General features: G+C 49.0%; 1 protein-coding gene and 1 long non-coding RNA gene across 2 annotated transcripts in view; one reads left to right on the forward strand and one right to left on the reverse strand.

The window, feature by feature from the left end:
* The window catches only part of LOC144159583 (astacin-like metalloprotease toxin 5), a 26,666-nt gene continuing 8,342 nt past the window's right edge, over positions 1 to 18,324 (reverse strand). The window contains exons 2-6 of the mRNA XM_077691168.1: positions 13,277 to 13,347; positions 11,910 to 11,982; positions 6,903 to 7,017; positions 6,177 to 6,352; positions 1 to 2,412 (exon numbers count right to left, since the gene is read on the reverse strand). Of these exons, the coding sequence (XP_077547294.1) occupies positions 2,189 to 2,412; positions 6,177 to 6,352; positions 6,903 to 7,017; positions 11,910 to 11,982; positions 13,277 to 13,347 (659 nt within the window). The 3' untranslated portion in view covers positions 1 to 2,188. The remainder of the gene's footprint in view (positions 2,413 to 6,176; positions 6,353 to 6,902; positions 7,018 to 11,909; positions 11,983 to 13,276; positions 13,348 to 18,324) is intronic.
* The window catches only part of LOC144159586 (uncharacterized), a 19,475-nt gene continuing 16,534 nt past the window's right edge, over positions 15,384 to 18,324 (forward strand). The window contains exon 1 of the long non-coding RNA XR_013320332.1: positions 15,384 to 15,772. This is a non-coding gene — a long non-coding RNA (uncharacterized LOC144159586). The remainder of the gene's footprint in view (positions 15,773 to 18,324) is intronic.

The following is an 18,324-nucleotide window of genomic DNA, read 5'->3' on the forward strand; positions in this document are numbered from 1 at the left end:
TGAGTTTAATCACGGTATTTATTATTTTCATGCAAACAGTAAGTCATTTGTCATATTCAAGGAACGGCGTGTAACTTTCGATCTCTAGTCACACCCTTCGACAAATGGGCTACCGCTTTGTAATAACGAAAGATGGTGGCTCAATCGTGCAAAGTCACGCTCTTCTCTAGTGTAAAGCTCTCGGATATCTTCAACACAGCTCGTAGCAAAAATGTGCGCCAATCCACTCTGTGAAGGTGGCTGGAAAGCGAAGCCGTAAACGGCACCCACTGCGATTACCCATGCGACGTCACTTGAAGTCACAGTCGTGGCTCTAGAAAGAGTGCAATCAAAGACAAGGGAAATGTACTTAACCACAGCCTTTATTACTTCAAAGGGATATTCTTTGCTAAGGTTATATCAATGTATGCCCTATGAATGGTGGTTGGTTGAGTTGTATTGGTGAAGCACGCATGAGTGGAAACTTTTTTTTTATTAAATAAGCTCAAACCCGGTGTTAGACGATCTCACTTCGCCTCCGTCTCTGCCGCAGCCGATGGAGGCGTCGAGATCGGCGGCAGAGACGGAAGTGAAATAAGATGCCACGCATTGGTGTGACCTGCCTTTAATTTTTACGAACTCCTAGTGCATGCACAAGGCGCGCACACGGCCGCTACACGCACCGTGGAGGGAGCGCAGAGTGGCGCGAGAGGTCACGTGACGCTATCCTGTGGCATTCACCGAGAACGGAAGGTGTAAACCCGCAGCTGTGCTGGGTGAGTACACCGTCTGTCTCCGCCGTCTCCCTGTGCGCTCGTAACTCATTTGGTAACATAACGGGCTTTCAACCCGTTTCTCTATTCGTTCCAGGGTGGACTCCTGGCGGCGCCAGTAATTTCTTTTATTTGTAAGCGGGAGTTTTTTTTGTTGATGCCGACGGTTGCGACAGAACCTTTGGCTGGTAGAGTCAGAAAGCGTCGCTTCAAAAATGAATTCGCTTATTCTTTCCGTGAGTATTCGCGCTCCCGGAAAGGCAAGTTTGCACAGCGCCCCTCCTTCCCAACGTGTAAGTGGTCCCTTCTATTTTCCTGTCCAGAGCAGTTCGAAGGCAGTCCAGGGCTGCTCTCGCAATATAAATTCTGTGGGCAAATAAAATACGGAGCTACCCTGGAGCAGTTCCGAGGAGTTAAAAAGACAAATCGAAGGAAACAGCACTGGAAAACAGGTTAGTGGCACCCCTGCGCAACAGCTGGCTTCCGATCCACGCAACCCCGTGTAAGGATACAATTTTAACACGGTGTGGTTCTGTGGGCAGCGGGGCTAAATAAAGCAGAAGTCGTACTCACACAGCAACACCGATAAAAGTTAGGGTATGCCGCTACGTATGGCTGTATATATTTCCTGAGATGGCACGGAAAAGCTTTCAAAGGGGATCCAGCCGAATAAAATAATCCGCGCCTGCCGGAGACGGTAGAAGTTATGACCTCAGGTGTATAGGTGACCGGTAAAAAGCGCAAAGGCTCATGGGTAGATTGTTTTCTTCCGCGTTGTGCCGCCACTTCCGGTTCGGGAGCTCTCCTGGTCTCCCGTAAGCCGTCGGATTTCACGCGCGTGTGTGCTTGTTGTTTATCTATTTCTACCGGGGGGAAAAACGCTCACGCATCGGAAATTCCATAAATAACAGCCATTGACCATACTGGGGGGTTTATCTGACAGGTGAGCACTCTGTGACAAATAAACACCATGCCCACACGCGCCTGAAAACCGATGGCGTACAGGAGGGCCGGAGAAATCTCTAACCGGAAGTCGCGGGAGCAGACGACGTACCCGTGAGCCTTTGCGCTTTTTACCGGTAACCTAATAGTGCTCTCTTCTATAAAGACGTCACCTACCAACGCTGTGGCATCAAAACCGGAAGACTCCTTTACTGGAGAGGTATAGGCGAGCGGAGAACCGGCCCCCGTGCAGTGCCCGGTACTCCGAGGGGTTCCTGCGCTTGCGCACAGAACGTTCCGGCCCTTGTGCGCACGCGCGTTGGCGCCGGTTGAATACATGGTACTGTACCGAATTTGTTTCTCCGCTCCGCTATAACTCTCTAAAGTCACAAGTTTAGCTAACTGTGTGCGTCGTCGTCGCCACGCGGTAGTTTACATCGTAATGTTTAGCTGCATGAGGGACTAGTCTGCATGTCCTTTCTTGGCCGCGTGGTTCAGCGACAGTGGTACAACGTCTTGATCCGTCGCACGTCACTGATGCTGAGTCCCGTCTTGTCGTAGACTTCGACGAGCCGGCCGCCGTCCTTGGCTTGCATGGTGACGAGGCCCGGCGCACGAGCGAAGGCGTGTGAGCCGTACAGCATGACAGAGTCTCGGTCGAATGGAGACAGCAGGCGGTTCTGCCAAGGCTCGAGCTTCTCGAACTGCTTCACGCTATCTGCAAGAGCAGTGTATACGCGCGCATAAGGAGCGAAATCAACGAACGGCAGAATGATCGTAAAACCAAAAACTGTGGTTGATTCTTCTGTCATAGAAATCGATAAAACACGAAAGTGAAACGTGCAGCGCAATCTGCGGATAAGCATGATTTGGGGGTCGGCGGCTGTCTTGTGGGTGTGCTTTGCGAGCGACGTCCTGCTGGCGGGTCGCCTCGGCAAAGGTGCACTGGCGTCCTTTCCGTGAAGGATAGGATGACCCTGTGTGCAGGGGTGCACCCTTTAGAGGCCACGTGTTTCTTTGTACTGGCGTGATTTCCGGGACGGATATGACGTCAGTGAAATGTTTGTGTATCCCGGAATAAAACACTTTCGTGTTAAAATGAGAATACGTCTCTCACCCCGCCCCACACAGCTGGTTTAACAGCGGAGATGTTAAGGCCGAGCGTTATCTGTCCGTCGCACCGAGAAACCTCAAAGCCTCAGGGAAAAAGTGCAGTTAGGGAGGTCTCTGGAATCGAACCTGGAAGCTTCACGGCGTGAAGCCGGCAACATAATTACTGGCCCACCTCAAAAGCCCAAGGGGTACGGGGTTAGCTGAACATTGGCAGCCAGTTGGAAAGAAAAAAAGGTGTGTTGGCACGCAGTGCGCAACACCTAGAAGTAAAAGAGGCTAGGCAGGAATTTTAACAAGTATTAGAACCAAATGGGTTAATTTTGAAGCGGAAAAGAAACAAACCTAACAACGAATTTAGGCTCCCATTGCGTGCAAAACACATTCAATCTTGCCTTTCCAGGCCACCTCATTACGAGACGGTGAGGCAAATGACACATGTGTTTGAGAGGTTGGAAATAAATAGTCAAAGAACGAAAGAAGCGATAGCCTAACCCTCCAAATTGAACACAACAAAATCAATTTGAAGACCACCGCCGCATGAAAAACAATCAAGCAAGCTCACATTAGCGCGTAAGACTGGAAGCTGGCGAAGTTTTACGCAACCTCCACGACCATCACGAAGGTTTAGGTACACGATTGCAGCCGATTTGCTTCTTCGCTACCGCAACTACTTTTACTCCATCATTGTTGCTATAAGTGTGAGCTTCTTGCATTTTCTTGGAAGTGATGATCATTGGACATCACCTGGAGGGGCGTAATCTATGACGTGTCTTTCTGGTTCCGAGCAAGTGTTGCCACGATTACGGCGAACGGTGGAGTTTTTTAACACAAAAGTGTTTTATTCCCGGATACACAAAAATCGGACGTCATATCCATCGCGGAAGTGACGCCAGTACAACGAAGCAAGCTGCCTGTAAAGGGTGCACCTCTGCACAGAGGGTCATTTTGCGGGGAAGCAACCTTTAGTACTAAAGTGTACGTTATACTTGGGGTTGCTCGTTTTGAGGTTTTATATTTGAACACGGAAGTGTTTTATGCCGCGATACCTCGAGATTTCACTGACGTCATAGCCGTCACGGAAATGACGCCAGTACACCTTTAGCGAAGCGAACCGCCAGCAGGAAGTCGCTCGCCAAGCACACCATTAAGACAGCCGCCGACCGGCAAATCATGCTCAGCTTCAGATTTCGCTGCATATTTCACTTTTGTGTTTTACTGATTCCTATGAAAGAGGAATCAACCCCAGTTTTTTTGCCAATCTCGGCCAATCTCCCTAAGTGGGTATGCTTGGCTTGACAAGCATTCGCAAGGGACGCTGGTCTGTCGTCGTAAGGCACGCACACACGACCTCTAGGCGTTTTTTTTTGTTTTGTTGACTGCTGGGCGGTCGCCGCGAGGGCCGCGCTTACGTGCACGCGCTTGGAAATTTCTCGGTATTTTTAACTGCGGACGCGAAAGATTACGATTTCGTAAACAGCTTCGTTGTTAAAAAGAGATGAACCAGGCGAAAACCGCTTCGGAGGAGTCTAAACTTGGTCCCTCGCCTTATGATACCGGATTCTATGCCTCTGCGTTAGTGGCATGATCTCTCATGTGTCTTTCTCCTCGCCAGTTCACATGCGTTCGTGCATTAAGTGGGGGAGCCCAGACGCCCAGTTCGCGATACCGACAACGCGCGCGCGAAGCAGGTTCCCGCGAGTTCTAGCGCGTATTAACGCGGTCCACCTTGGGAGAGATGTGAAAACCTGCGGACGAAATGGTCCGGGCCTACCAGTCAGAAGTAACTTTCAGCAGCAAGTTCTGAGATCCATGTGAAGTGCAACAGCCGGGTCTCCGACGCATGGAAAGCGGCCGCCAGCTGTGCTGTTTTTCCAGCCTTGCACCGCTACGGCAAGCTGCGCGGATTTTCTTTATTTTCCACACAAAACTATTCTACCTTAGACACGCTCTTAGTGTGCACTAGAAAATGCGGTGCGCGGTGGTAGAGCGGAGCAGAAGCGGCAGGGAGGGGGGGTGGGGGAGGGTGTGCAATCTTGTCTGCGTGTGGCTAATTCTACCTGCTGCAAAGAGGCCAATCATAGCCCATAGACCTTTGACAAGTCCGTACCGCCCAAAAGTGGCAATATAGATGCAGATGGGTACGACCATACGAGCAGGTACATAGTTTGCAATGAAACCATGAATAATGAAAACACTGAACTGTAGACGTAGATGTCAGGAGATAAGCGAGATATAACGAAGCACTGTCGTGTTGATGGGAGTTCGACGTACTGCGAGAAAGCGCGCCGGCGGCGCTAGAACCTCGAACTTCACTGAAACACCTCCACGGAACAAGAGGGAGACTTCGAACACAAAGTTTGAAGCTTCGTTTTGCAAAGTGTAGTAGGTTTATTACTTTTTTCAACCCAATTCTTACGCCCCGAACATGTTTTAGTGTAATCGGGTTAAACCTGATTTCCCTCCTAATGAGCTTTCTCAAAGCGGTGATTTGCACAATCGTGCGCTGACGGACCGCCGTTCTCAACTGCAGTACTTGCTGCAAGAAAGTCTCACAAACACAGCTTTAGACCTCATTGAGCATTGGCATGACTCTAGTGCCCGCTACTGTAGGCTCGAAGTTGCGGCACTGACATTCACGTGCCCATCTAATGGAAGCTCCGATGTCCAGAGAACTTCCTCCAGGCTAAGATGCGTTCAACGATCGGACAGGTGTCGAATGAAGACCGTCATGTTCCGCGTGCAGATGATAACGTATTTAAACAAGCATATGTAAAACAATCGATGGCCAGATTTTCGCGAATAAAATGTGTCATGTGTTGCAGGTTATCAATCTTATTTCTCTCATCATTACTCATTCACTTCCAAACAGCCGCCAAATTTTGGAAGATATTTCCTAGAAAACCCTGACGTCCCCCGGTTACCCGCTCGAAACAAACACCAATTTTAATGCGTTAAAGTTAAGAAGTTCGTGATACCTTCTGATAAAATTAGGTGAGTGTATTACTTAGTATATCTGTAGATTAGACCCGAAAAAAAAGCGGAAATCCGGAATGATTTTACAAAAAAAAAAAGATTATCAGTTTGAAAATTAGCACCCGATTTTTGCCGCCGATAAAAAAAAAAAACACTAAACCCGAAAACGAACAACCCTAAGTTCAAGTCACGCGCTAAAACTCAAACACGCTTGTCTCGCTGAGACAGCAGGAGCGACCACGAGGCACGCGTTCACCCACCGAACGAGGATTCTGGTGAGAAAGTAGGACTGAAACTTCCAACCCAAAGCGACCTCATCGAGGGGCATGGGCTGATGAGGCGCTAAGGCGAGAGATCGCGGGACGAATGGGGAACGGGCGAGCTGCAAGTGCATACCTGGCTGCGCGTTCTCCGTGTAGACGTCGATGTACTGGTCCCGGTCGGAGCGCGAGTGCTCGTGGTAGAATCCCGCGGCGTGCAGCAGCTCGTGCACCACGGTGCCCTTGTACAGGCAGCCGCTTCCCAAGGACACCGGCTGCACGCCCCTCTGGCGCCCGATGGCCGAGTAACATCTGCGTGTACGGGTGATTCAAGCACACCATGAGCCCGCTGAACAGGGAGGGCGCGTCACTGAGCACGCCCGAATCAGTAACACCTCTTAGACCTATTCGATAATGGAACTGCGCTTGCTTGGAACAGACGCAAAACGCGACCACCCGAAACACTCTACATGGAGGTTTTACCCGATAGCGTTTCGTGTTCTCCTCGTAGACTCAGCCAGCAGTCAACGCAGCTGCTGATTAGACATATACTGCTTCGCAGTACAAAGGACCCATTGTTGCAAGCATCTTTCCATTACGTGTTTCTAGGAAGAGAAAAAGAACCGGAAATGAAAAGTGAAAACTTTTTACAGCACCGAGCTCGAAAACCAGCCTAATTCATAAACGAAAAAAGCAGTAGGTTTTATGAAAATTGAAAATTTTGGAGAGATACATTCGGATATATGAAATTTAGTTAAAAAAAAACGCGCACACGAACGCTGATCCGCATACGGATAAACACAGGGGTTCCATACATAAACACGCAGAAATAATGTTCCTCGAAATGCACGTCTTCGCTCACCCGGATCCGCGGTAGATGGTGACGTAGTCAAATTGTGCGGTGCGGGCCACGAAACGCAGGCAGGTCCGCTTCTGGATTTCGTCCATCGCTTCACGAATCATCTTCGTGTAGCGCCCTGCGGCGGACAGAATCGTGAATAGTGCACGCACCGAGTAGGAAAACGTAGAACAAAGTTGTGGCTTCAGTATCCAATAGGCTGTACTCTAGAAAAGAACATAAAATGTTGCGAACGGTAATTAGACGATAGTTGCTGTCGTGATGTGCAATTGATCGATTGAGTGATAGATTTATTGATTGATTGGTTGACAGGGCGTTTCTTATTGCTAATTAAGAAGGCACGTAGGAATCAGGGGGATTCGCGGTGAGATTGCACCTGGTTAACTTGACCCAAGGATAGCGGCTTGTGGTCTCGTTATTAAGGCGAATGCCGAACATGTCTCATCAAACGCGAAAAGGTACCGTCTTCGGCACCGCCAACCTGAAGGAATGGCGCCAAAATGGCCGCCGCTTGAAAAAGAATCTAACTACAGTCGAACACGGATATATCGAACACGGGTATATCGAACACGGGTATATCGAATTATTGTCTATATTGAACTCATAAATTATCCCCTTGAAAATTCTGTATAAAAGTATAGGAATTCGTACGTTTATATCGAACCGCATTTTTCCCGACATTGGGTATATCGAACGCGGCGCGAGCTGGAAGGTGCTCTTCGGCGGTCGCTGCCCCCCCGATTGAGGTTGAGGAGGATGTAGATGAATGCGCGGGCATGGCGAAGACTGGCTCGCGGAACTAATCCCCCCTACCGGAAAGAATTTGCGCTTGCCCAGTCGGGCCCCGCTACCGGCCGCCGTAGCCTTAGCGGATGGAGCGCGGTATGCTAAATCTCTCTAGGCACACAAGCCCCAACGCTGGGAAAATGTGAAAATTTTGACAGTGCGAGTTAGGGATGCCCCGACTGCGCACGTCCTTTTTTTTTTTTTTCGTCTGCGTACGTTCCCCGGCTTGCCGAAAAAGAGTTTTTTTTTTTCTCTCTCTGGATGTCGTCTCTGGAAAGGGAAGAGGGAACGGAGGCACGCGAGGCCTCTTCCTTCTTTTGCATTTTGCTGGTGTTGCTGCTGTTTGGCGAGTTGTCCCGTACCTTTCGGAGATCACTGTTTCTCTCAGAGATGACCATCGCGAGCTCTTTGTTGGAGTCCGTTCAGAGAGACTTGGAATTGTTGCCTTCAAAGTCCTTGTGGTACGCCCGCGCTGTTCTTCTTTTGCGTGCGTGTTGTGCATAGTGTGCGAAGGCGCAGCGTACTGCTGGAATTTTCTAGTTGTGCAGCCTCGAGAAGATCGAGACCAGCGCCTTTAATTTCATTTCCAGGACGAAGATGCAGGCCAAGATCAGCGATTTTTTTTTCACGGAAATAAAGCGTCCTGTTGCGTCGTAAGTGCGGAATTAATTGTCATTCTTGAATGCGGCCATCGGTAAGTGATCGTCCGACATAAGTGACGTCTCAGAGCCCATATTTTTTATATCGAATTTTTTATATATCGAACTATTTTGCGATCCCCTTGGAGTTCGATATATCCGTGTTCGACTGTAATTAAAAACGTATTTGGATTCTGTAGAGAGAGAGAGAGAGAGAGAGAGAGAGAGAGAGAGAGAGAGAGAGAGAGAGAGAGAGAGAGAGAGAGGGCTCTTTAATGTGAACTGGTGAGGTCAGCCCTGCTAGTGACAACGCTTGCTACACCAGATGGGGGGTGACTACAATGAGGAGTGGTGAATATTAGACATTAGGGGTAGAGCTGGAAGAAGACAAACAAGAAACGTTAAAAACGAGAAACAAGGGAATGCGGCTGGTAGAGTCCGGCCATAAAAAGTACAAATAAAAAGAATATCGTTATAGTAAACACTAAATCAAAATGCAAAACAAAAGGCGCAAAAAAATAGATTTTAATTAGGGTACCTAGAGCAGGAGCCATGTGCCTATACCCATACCACTGCCAGAGCTCCTTCGACTGTGGAGAGAGAGAGAGACAGCCTTTAATAGAAAAGGATGACCACTGGTCACGATGGGGGAAAGGAATGGGGAGGGAGGGTAAGAGAAAAAAAAAACAAATAAATGCTGGTTGTTCTCAGTAGACTCAATAACTGGGCCAGTTCTTAGAACCTGCAATTCATGGGCCAGTTCATGGTGATCGCAATAGGGTTAGAGCACATACACCAGTTCGTTCGGGGGAGGACCCGCTCAAACAACCCGTGCCAGACCGCTTTTAAATGAATAAACCGCTATTTCATATAATAGTTGTGCATCAGTTTGTTGTGGATCGGGATGGGGTTGGGGAGATTTAAATGTACGGTGCGTGGCGAAAGCTGGGCACCACCAAACTAGGTGTGCGAGGTCTGATGGAGTGGTGGCACGGCAGTAAGGACATCGAGGGGGCAGCTGAGGGGTGTACCACTTGCGAAGTGTTTCAGGTGTGTATGCTGAATTTGCAATATATTTGTTAATAAAAATTTCGCCTGAGCGGGGAATAGGAGGTAGGCGGCTGAGGTAGCCAGCTGGAGTTAGGGCTTTTAGACGTGGAAGCGCTGTGGGACCAGCCTGCCTGCTGAAGTAATGGACCTTTTTCCCGTAGCGCTCTATTGAACGACGCCATATGAACGGCGCCATATTGGATTAGCCAGTTGCCGACGCCTAGCCAGCTAAATGCTACTCCGTTTTCAAATACCCCCGCCACAGGGGACTTTCAATCGCGATTGAGTCGATCCGGATCGAGCTCAATCCGGATCGGGCGCTGCTACACGGCAATTTCAATCGCGATCAAGCCCGATCCCGCTCGAACTCAATCCTGGTTCCCCAAGCGCGATCGAGGCTTCCAAGCGCGATCGAACAAAAGGGGCATTACTCTCGTATCCGCTGAATAATGACACAGAAGGTGAGAACTTCAACTAACACCACAAATTGTGTCAAATAACTTGACCCACATAAGCCTGCGCTGACGTATACGTACACCTACGACCGCTCGAAGTTACGAGACGCCGTTTGCGAAGTACATTTTTAGCGCCATCTGGTGTACATTAGGGTAATCGGTGCAACTTCTCGATCGGGATCAAACGTGCCGTGTAGCAGCGGCGGTGCGTCGAGCGCGCTCGAAAAGTCGATCGCGCTTCGCTTCAATCCGGATTGAAAGTGTCCGTGTGGTGGGGTATAAGCCATGAAAGCGGCCGACAGGTACGCGCTACGGCTGCCATCGAAAAATTCCTCCGCCACCAAAACCATGCGTGGCGCCTGTGATGGCTTCCTCAAACGCGCAGGGAAGGCGGGAAAAAAGGGGGCGCGTTCTTCTATAATCCCCCAAGTGTGGTTCGGGTGGCCGATACAAGAGGGCTACGCTACTGGAAAAAAGGTCCATTGTCGTCAAAAGGCGAAGATACGACAGCGAAGGAAGAGACGCAAACACGATGTACCAGGTTAGGCATGCCAGGTAAGCAAGGTAAGCGGCTAACGTGCACCCTCCGCTTTCCACGCTGTCTTGCGCAGGCCCAGGCGTAATTACCGGGACCATGAAGACGAAATGCAAGTTCGGTTTATTCAAAAGATTGCCTCGTTGTAATAATACTGACACCACTTTTAATGTAGGCTTCGCTCAAAGAAGCTATATAATTAGGAAAAAAATTGGGCCCATCTCCCCGCGAGGGGTACTCGATAGGGGGGGGGTGTATTGCGTTAATGTTTAGTGTTTGGGGAGTTGGTGGTAGTGAATGCGTGGTATCAGCAGCTTCTTGACGTAGTCTGAATGAGTCAATGATATAAGGCGCGTTCGTAGCCTCCCATTCTGGGTCGGCTTTGTGGCGCAGTGGGTAGAGCACCATGTACATTGCGTTCCGTTCGCAGGGTCGAGGGATCGAAACCAGGCACCGGATAGTATTTCTTTTATATAGTGTAGGGGGAGGGGTGCGGACTACGACTACGGACGTCAACGCGGGTGACATCGTGAGTTACTGAAATGCTCTGCATTTAAAAGGGGAATGGCCTTGCGACCCACTAGCTCATTTCCCGCAACAGAACCCATGTCATACCAGACAGCCCTGCTATTGGCGGAGGGCGGCAAAAGCAAACGCAAATTAGGCACGGCTTATAAGTTTGCCGAACGAGCTATTTGCGCTTAAGTGTAGGGCCAATTCTGTTTATACCAGTAAGAATGGTGGGACAAACAGTGGAAGTTAAGAAAGCACACGTAAACATAGAAGTACCGATGCGTACTTCTGTTGGTACTGCGCGCACTACGCTTGGTTTAGATGCGCAGCACTGCGGCGCTTTGGGTTTGTCTCAGACGACACTGGCCGACTGACGCAAGCGACGGTCTTACGTGACCATTTGTCGAGCGAGCACCATGTTTCACGGAAACCATTATTTTCTCCATTAACAAAAACAAGCCAGGTTTAAACACTTTCACAAACAAACGAAAGGCAGAAAACAGCTTGCTGCGGTGTGGTGGCGCCATCCAGGTTGACTAACAGTAAACAAGTCTCGGCTCCACTCCAAGTTTAGCCGAAAGACCTGTTCTAATTATGTGATTGCAAACGTCGTTCAAACACGTTTTGGCGCGAGAATGAAAATTTCACCTTAAGGTGATTAATTTCGCAGTGAATAAAGCATCGTTTGCTTCTGGACAAGCATAGAACACGAAATCTTTCAAAAAAAAAAAAAAACTTCTATTTTGTCTTCATGGCCCCTTTAAGGGCCCAACATACATGCGGAGAGCAACGCGTTGCCGCACGCGTTTTTTCCACGCTCCAAAACCGGTCCTGTACCTGTGTTCCTGACCGCTGCCGGATCGGTTGCCGGAGAGCGACGTGTGTTAAACTATTTACTCGCGCTGTGGAACGCTTCGCAGTCGCGCGAGCCGTTTCTTGTCTTCCGGCGTCGGCTGTTGCCTGACTGCAAAATTATTTCGCATTAAAATACCTAATCGAGCACGGTTAAAACGAACAGCTCTCGCCAACTCACCAAGGCTGGACTCCACGACGAAAGGAATGATCGCTCCGGGCCACAGGCTCACGTCACTGGTCACTACCGTCCTCTGCGCATGCGTGCACATCACTGGCGGTTAAAGTCACCACCGCTAGAGCGCAACAAGCGGTTCGCTCGTAAACAATAAATAGCTAGGTAAATTCAGATTCAGAAAATATTCCAGTTCTACCTCAAAAAACGCCACACTGACGTAAAAAAAGTTCATCTGAAACTTTTGTGTTAGCCGCACCGCCTCTTTGGAGACATCGGCAAGGGCCCTGTTGTACATAGCGGGAACGACAGAACCCTCGTCAGGGGTGATTTCCGGTTTCCTAGTTGTTTGGTCCGCGTGTTTGGAGAATTGGGCAAGGGCTCTGTTGTTCATAGAGAGAACGACTAGTCAGGGGCGATTTCCTGTTTCCTAGTTGGATAGTGCGCGTCTTTGGAGACTTGGGCAAGGGCCCTGTTCTACATGGTGAGACCACAGAACCCTCGTCAGAGGCGATTTCCTGTTTCCTAGTTGGTAAATAATCATTGGCGTCAGACACCTTTTTCTTTATCGTGAACTATGTATAACGGACTTTATGCGCATGGTGCGGTACTTGCGTTCGTCTTGGTTGGAAACAGTACTGTGAGTCGGTGAGTGCTTGAGTAGGGCTACGTCTTTTTTGGAAACAGTACTTTGAGTCGGTGAGTGCTTGAGTAGGGTTTATTGATTAAGTCCGGATTTAAGGACTCGCATGGGCTTTACGACGGCAATTAAAACACCTTATAATATTTGTTCGTGGAAAGCGCTTGCTTTCCTTGCGGTCGCATTGTAGGGTCTATTTCATTTCGCGTTAATAAATACGACGGCGTTTACATGTTCTCGTTTAAGAATTTTTAACAGAATGGCACCTTCAACTAAGGTCCTGATGCCTGGAGCTGTGAAATAAATTTATTTGTGAAATAAATTTATTTACAGCAATAACAAAGCTTGCAAAACTTTCCCGAAGCATGGGACAAGCGGCGGGTGCCGCCGTACATGAGCGCAGAAGCCTCTGTCTGTCTGTCTGTCTGTCTGTCTGTCTGTCTGTCTGTCTGTCTGTCTGTCTGTCTGTCTGTCTGTCTGTCTGTCTGTCTGTCTGTCTGTCTGTCTGTCTGTCTGTCTGTCTGTCTGTCTGTCTGTCTGTCTGTCTGTCTGTCTGTCTGTCTGTCCTCTTTCTCCTTGCTTTGGAACGTGCATGGGTATGAAAATTACTGTGAATTCCCTACACGCCTTCTGAAAGCAAGACTCCTTTGCGGACTTGAGATGTCTGCTTAAAACAGGAACCATGGAATGTAAGAAAAGCACCATCTTCATGACGAGCAAAATAGCAACTCACGTCCTCCGAGCTGTTTACAGGAAGGACGATGTCTCCTTCGAAGAGCCCCGGCCGCTCCAAAGCCAAGTTGCCTGCACATAACAAAACTAAGTTTAGCTTAGCGGTCTGCTATTTAACAGGACAAACACGTTTCTGTAGCTTTTTTTTATTGCGCCATTTCGCCCCAGGGCATCAGAGGAATTGAAAAAAAAAAAAAACCGAAAGTGGCGGGAGGCAAGCGGCTTCATGGACTACATAATGCCGTATAGGCCAGTTTCAGCAAGAAAGCCCAAGAGCTGCCTGTAAAGAGGACCATGCGTCCACTGATGAATGTCACACTCTTGGCTTGGCTTGGCTTGGAGCCCTTTCTGTAGCTATTTATGCGCTGTCGTCCAACAAATTCCATGTTTACAAAGCACACCCATATGGTTCTGTATACAGTTCGATGCTTATATAACTGCAATAAAGGAAGTCGCAGTTAACCCGTAAGCATGCTCCCATAAAATGAGGACTGAAAAGCACGCGAGTGATCGAACTTTGGCCAATAGCGTCGTCAATGTCGCCGTTGTGCAACGGAGGCATCTAAGATGGCTTCCACTTGAGATAAACTGCATAAAAGTGGTGTACGCATAAAAGGATACGAGAAGATTAAATAACAGAGAAAGAAAAAGGATAGTTTTACTCGCGCTGCACGCCGAAAAGACAGCATAGAAGTCATTCGTAGATCATGGAGACAAGAATGGAGACAAGCTCACGGACATGCTTGCGAAACAGAGTCGGGGAATTATTAAATATATCAAAATATTCAGAGTACTAGTTGTACATACGTGCACTGCTATCGAATCTTAGGGCAGGAGCCATACAGACATTCAGGATTACGAAAAATATCGTGTTTTCTGGCCGACTCCTGTGGCATGTGGGGTGAAACCTTTTGTAGCAGTAGTGCACAAGACACTGAGCCGTGAATAATTTTGTATAGGTAGATATCTGCCTTATTCCGCCTGGAGAATAATCGGGGGAGCGTCAACGCAGAAGATGATCCAGAGTTATTATTACCGGAGAAACGATGGTTAAGATAGATATAAACTTATTTGGGACCCTGTCAATAAGCATACAGTTTGTTACGTGCTATTCCAAACAACAGAAGCATACTCAAGCTGCGGGCGGCAAATAGCTGTGTACAGCTTGAGAAGAGAATTGGGTTCCTTGAACTGCTTCGATATCTGGCACGGAACGCCAAGGGATATAAGGGCCCAACGAGTTACGTGGATATGCGACGAGAAGCTCAGCTTGCTGTCACAATTGACACCGAGGTCATTTACCTCTACCACACGAGGTAGCACGTAACCATTAATGTTATAGGGGAGCAAGATGTAGTCAGATGTCAGTAATAATAATAATAACCTCTACCCGCCGTGGCAGCTCGGTCGCTAAGGCGTTGTGTGCTGAGCCCAAGAACGCGGGTTCCACTGTGGCTGCTTTTCTGATGAAGGCGAAAAGCGAAAATGCCTGTGTGTCGAGATTGCGGCGCCAATTAAAGATCACCACGTGGCCAAAATTAATCCGGAGCATTTCACTGCGGCGAGCCTAGAAGTCCAGGCGCAGCATCGGCACGCTTCAACACCTATATTTAAATGTGAATAGATCTCTGAATCAAACATCGCGCCTCGGGATGAGTGCGCCACCCAGCGCGCAGAAACAAAAACAGTGGGTCTATTCGTTTCACCTGCACCGCGTGAACCAGTTCAGGCGGTGCCGCACTTCGCCGTTCGTTTCAGCGGTGCAGCTCGCGGCACCTGAACCGCGCCGTTCGATTCACCGGTGGTGCCGACGGGTGCAGGACGGGTTCACGGCTTTGCCTGCACTCCCTGCCGAGGAGGTGCAGAAGCAGACGAAAAAAGTGCAGGGCTGGTTCCGCCGATGGCGGAACCCACTTTGCACCGCTGTGAACTGGTTCAAGAGGTGCAGGCTGAATCGAATAGACCCAGTGTCGTCGGTATGGAAAGCAGCGCCCTCGCCGTTCGTCTGAACAGACTACCGCCTACCTTGCGGCCGCCAGCGCTCTGCGGGATGGTGGCGGCGTCTAGCGTGCACCAACGAAAACGCTGTTCCGTCGGACAGCGTAGGGGTGGAGGGATTTCCCCGCCGCCTGCTTGTATAGTTCCTGTTTAGTGTTTGCAGCGTTCAGCGAAGCGTGTTCTCGAGGCGAGCCTGATATCATTTGCACTCGATATAAACACAGTGATAGCGCAAAAGTAAACGCCGGCCCAGAGATGAGCGCTCGTTGCGCGTGGTTTTTCTGGTTTTTCGTCTCATTCTCGGTGTCTACGCCTGCGACGTCGGCATGGATCGCAGCTGATCGGCGCGCATGTCTCGTGTGCTGTGGATTTCACCCGCCAGTCGTGAAAAGGTTCCTTCGTTACAAGCTGCCAGAAGTGAAGAAACGAACGGACAAGTTTGCGAAGCGGATATCCGACGCGGCTGGCGGATAGACTCCCATGGAACGCTCCGCGGCTAGTGAGTATAGACGTTTCCCGGCGATTCTTTTGGATAACCCTTCGTCAGATCTGCCGTACCTGTGCGGTTAAACAGGCAAACCTGGATGTAATGAAACTCTATGTAACTAATTCTTGGATTTAACGAAGTTTTTTAATTCCCCATTGCGAACGAACACCCATGAAACCCACGCGTGTTCGCAACCTCTCACGAAGGCGTTAGCCTTGATGTAACGAATTCGCTACGCTGATTAGCCATTGTTTTTTGCACTTTGTCTGAAAAATCGGCTGGAGAAATGCAGTAATTTAGCGAACTTCGTCCGCACCTCAAACTACCGTGCGGTTCCTGTGTGAGTGCGGTGTCGGTTGGGTGCTAGGCCTGCTTGTCGGCGTGTAGTCGCGCGTCTCAACTGCTATCTGTGGTGTCGGTTCGTGGGCGATGAGTTCTGCCGCCATAAAACGAGCAGTTTTGTCTTTCGAAGACAAGCTCGCAATTTTATATGCCGAATCTCTCCACCGGCGAGACAGAGCGCCGCCGCCCTGTACAGTATCCCAGGCTGCATCAAGTTCGCGAAAAGGCGCCCTTTCAGCAACAGTCTGGTGCTTTAAACGGGTTAAGGCGCGGAAAAGTGATACTAAAGTTATGTTTTTGATTACAGGGGTAAGTGACCTCACTTGTTTGGAGTGCTGTGTTGTGCCTAAGCTCGTGGGAAAGCGCAGCCGCAAATCACGCAGTTTTTCACCGCAAAATAAATCCTTCAGCAGTAAGTTCACAATCACTGATGTCCAGCATTTTGGTTTCGTTTCTCCTTCATTCACGCGAGCCTAAACTGAAAACCTCAGTGTAGCGAAAACCTGCATATAACGAAAAATTGCAAATTTTTGTCGACCGTTATATCCAGGTTTAAGTATATATGTTACACGTCTCACCGGTATGTCGGATGTCTGGAATGAAGTTGTATCCTTCACTATTTCCAGGCAGTTAATAACAAGCTGTACAATTTGTGCAAACATTAAAAAAATTCCACAAAAATAGGGGCCGTCGTTCTGTCACCCTGATTGTGCCCGCCGAGATTGTGCGAACGGGCAGAAATCGGTGCGATGTGGAATTACGCGAAACGTTTTGCTGCGACGGCGAAGTATATGTTTAAAAATAACTTGCGGTATAAATATAACCCATAACCGCTATCGCATATATAGAGGGAATAGTTTGCCTCAATACGCGCAAATTTTAGAGCAGCGCCGCAGTAAATCAACGGGCCCAAGATCAAACATTGTCGACAATTGCGGTCACTATGGTAGAATGGTCTGCTTGTTAGTTGATAAGTCAGTTGGTAATCTAACTTTGCTTGGTTAATTCTATGTAGCCCCAGGGGTCGAACAGCTGAAGCGTTAGCAAAGGTTTTGCGTCAAAGCTACAGGTTCGCCTACGTTTCAAAGTACGTAGTGAGTTTTGATGGCCGTCACGGTGTAGCGACCGGTTTTGGCCTGCCGCTGGGGTAGAATGTACGATCCAACGACGAAGTACTCAACTGCCGTGAAGGTCTAGGGGTTACCTCATTTTAATCTACAGACGACGACATTTGGTTGCAATGCAAAACATACCAAGTAACGAACATACATTATTCACGTGAACAACAGAAAAATACTTTAATGCACTGAGTTAAACACATTTAACTCACGAGGGTTTCCTCGTTCGTTCTGGTTCGGTCAACCGAACCTCATCTCTAGCTCCTGTAGGCCGTCTCCCAAAACACCAAACACTTGTTTATTACCACAAACCACGCCTCCAAAGGCGTGTCCCAACAGAGAGTGAGGAGGGCGTACTAACACACTCTAGGCCTCTGAGTGGCTACGCCAATAACCACCAAAGGTTATTAACCACCAATAACCACTAAGGGTGACCACCACACAAACAATCACGTAATCCACACTCTAACTCATAAGGTGCCCACCACACAAACAATCACGTAATCCACACTCTAACTCATAAGGTGCCAGGTATTCATCAAAACAAGAACACAGCTAACAAAACCCAGCCAACTAAAAGAGACCCTGAGCGCTGACCATTGACTCTCGGGCGAGCTCTCTGAAGTATTGTCTGTACCACGCACACCGCAGTTATACCGAACGCCGACGAAATTCGTGTCTTTGTAGACAGGGCAGGCACATAACAAAAGGAGCTGTCAGTCCCTCGTCACCCATCTGCGCCGTCGTGGCGACACTCTAGCCCCGTAACAAATCGGAAACTAACTGCGTACCCTGGTCTCTACAACTGATCCTTCGGACGACCTCACAGCGAGCGCCACGCCTTTGTACAGAACGCACCCGCGCCTCGCACGCACTAACGCGGCAATTACGGAGAAAGACACACCATAGTGTGTGCCTCTCGAAGGTGATGACCAATAATTATCACTTCCAGAAAAATGAAAGGAGCTCACACTAATCGCAACAAAGATGGAGTAAAGGTCGTTGCGGTAGCGAAGAAGAAGCAAATCGGCTGCAATCGTGGACTTTAAACCTTCAGGATCGTCGTGAAGGTAGCGTACAGCTTCGCTTCAGGTCTTACCCGTT

This window comes from Haemaphysalis longicornis, unplaced genomic scaffold (genome assembly GCF_048455015.1).
Source record: "Haemaphysalis longicornis isolate Haplotype H1 unplaced genomic scaffold, Haemaphysalis longicornis Haplotype H1 scaffold_10, whole genome shotgun sequence".
Classification (NCBI taxonomy): domain Eukaryota; kingdom Metazoa; phylum Arthropoda; class Arachnida; order Ixodida; family Ixodidae; genus Haemaphysalis; species Haemaphysalis longicornis.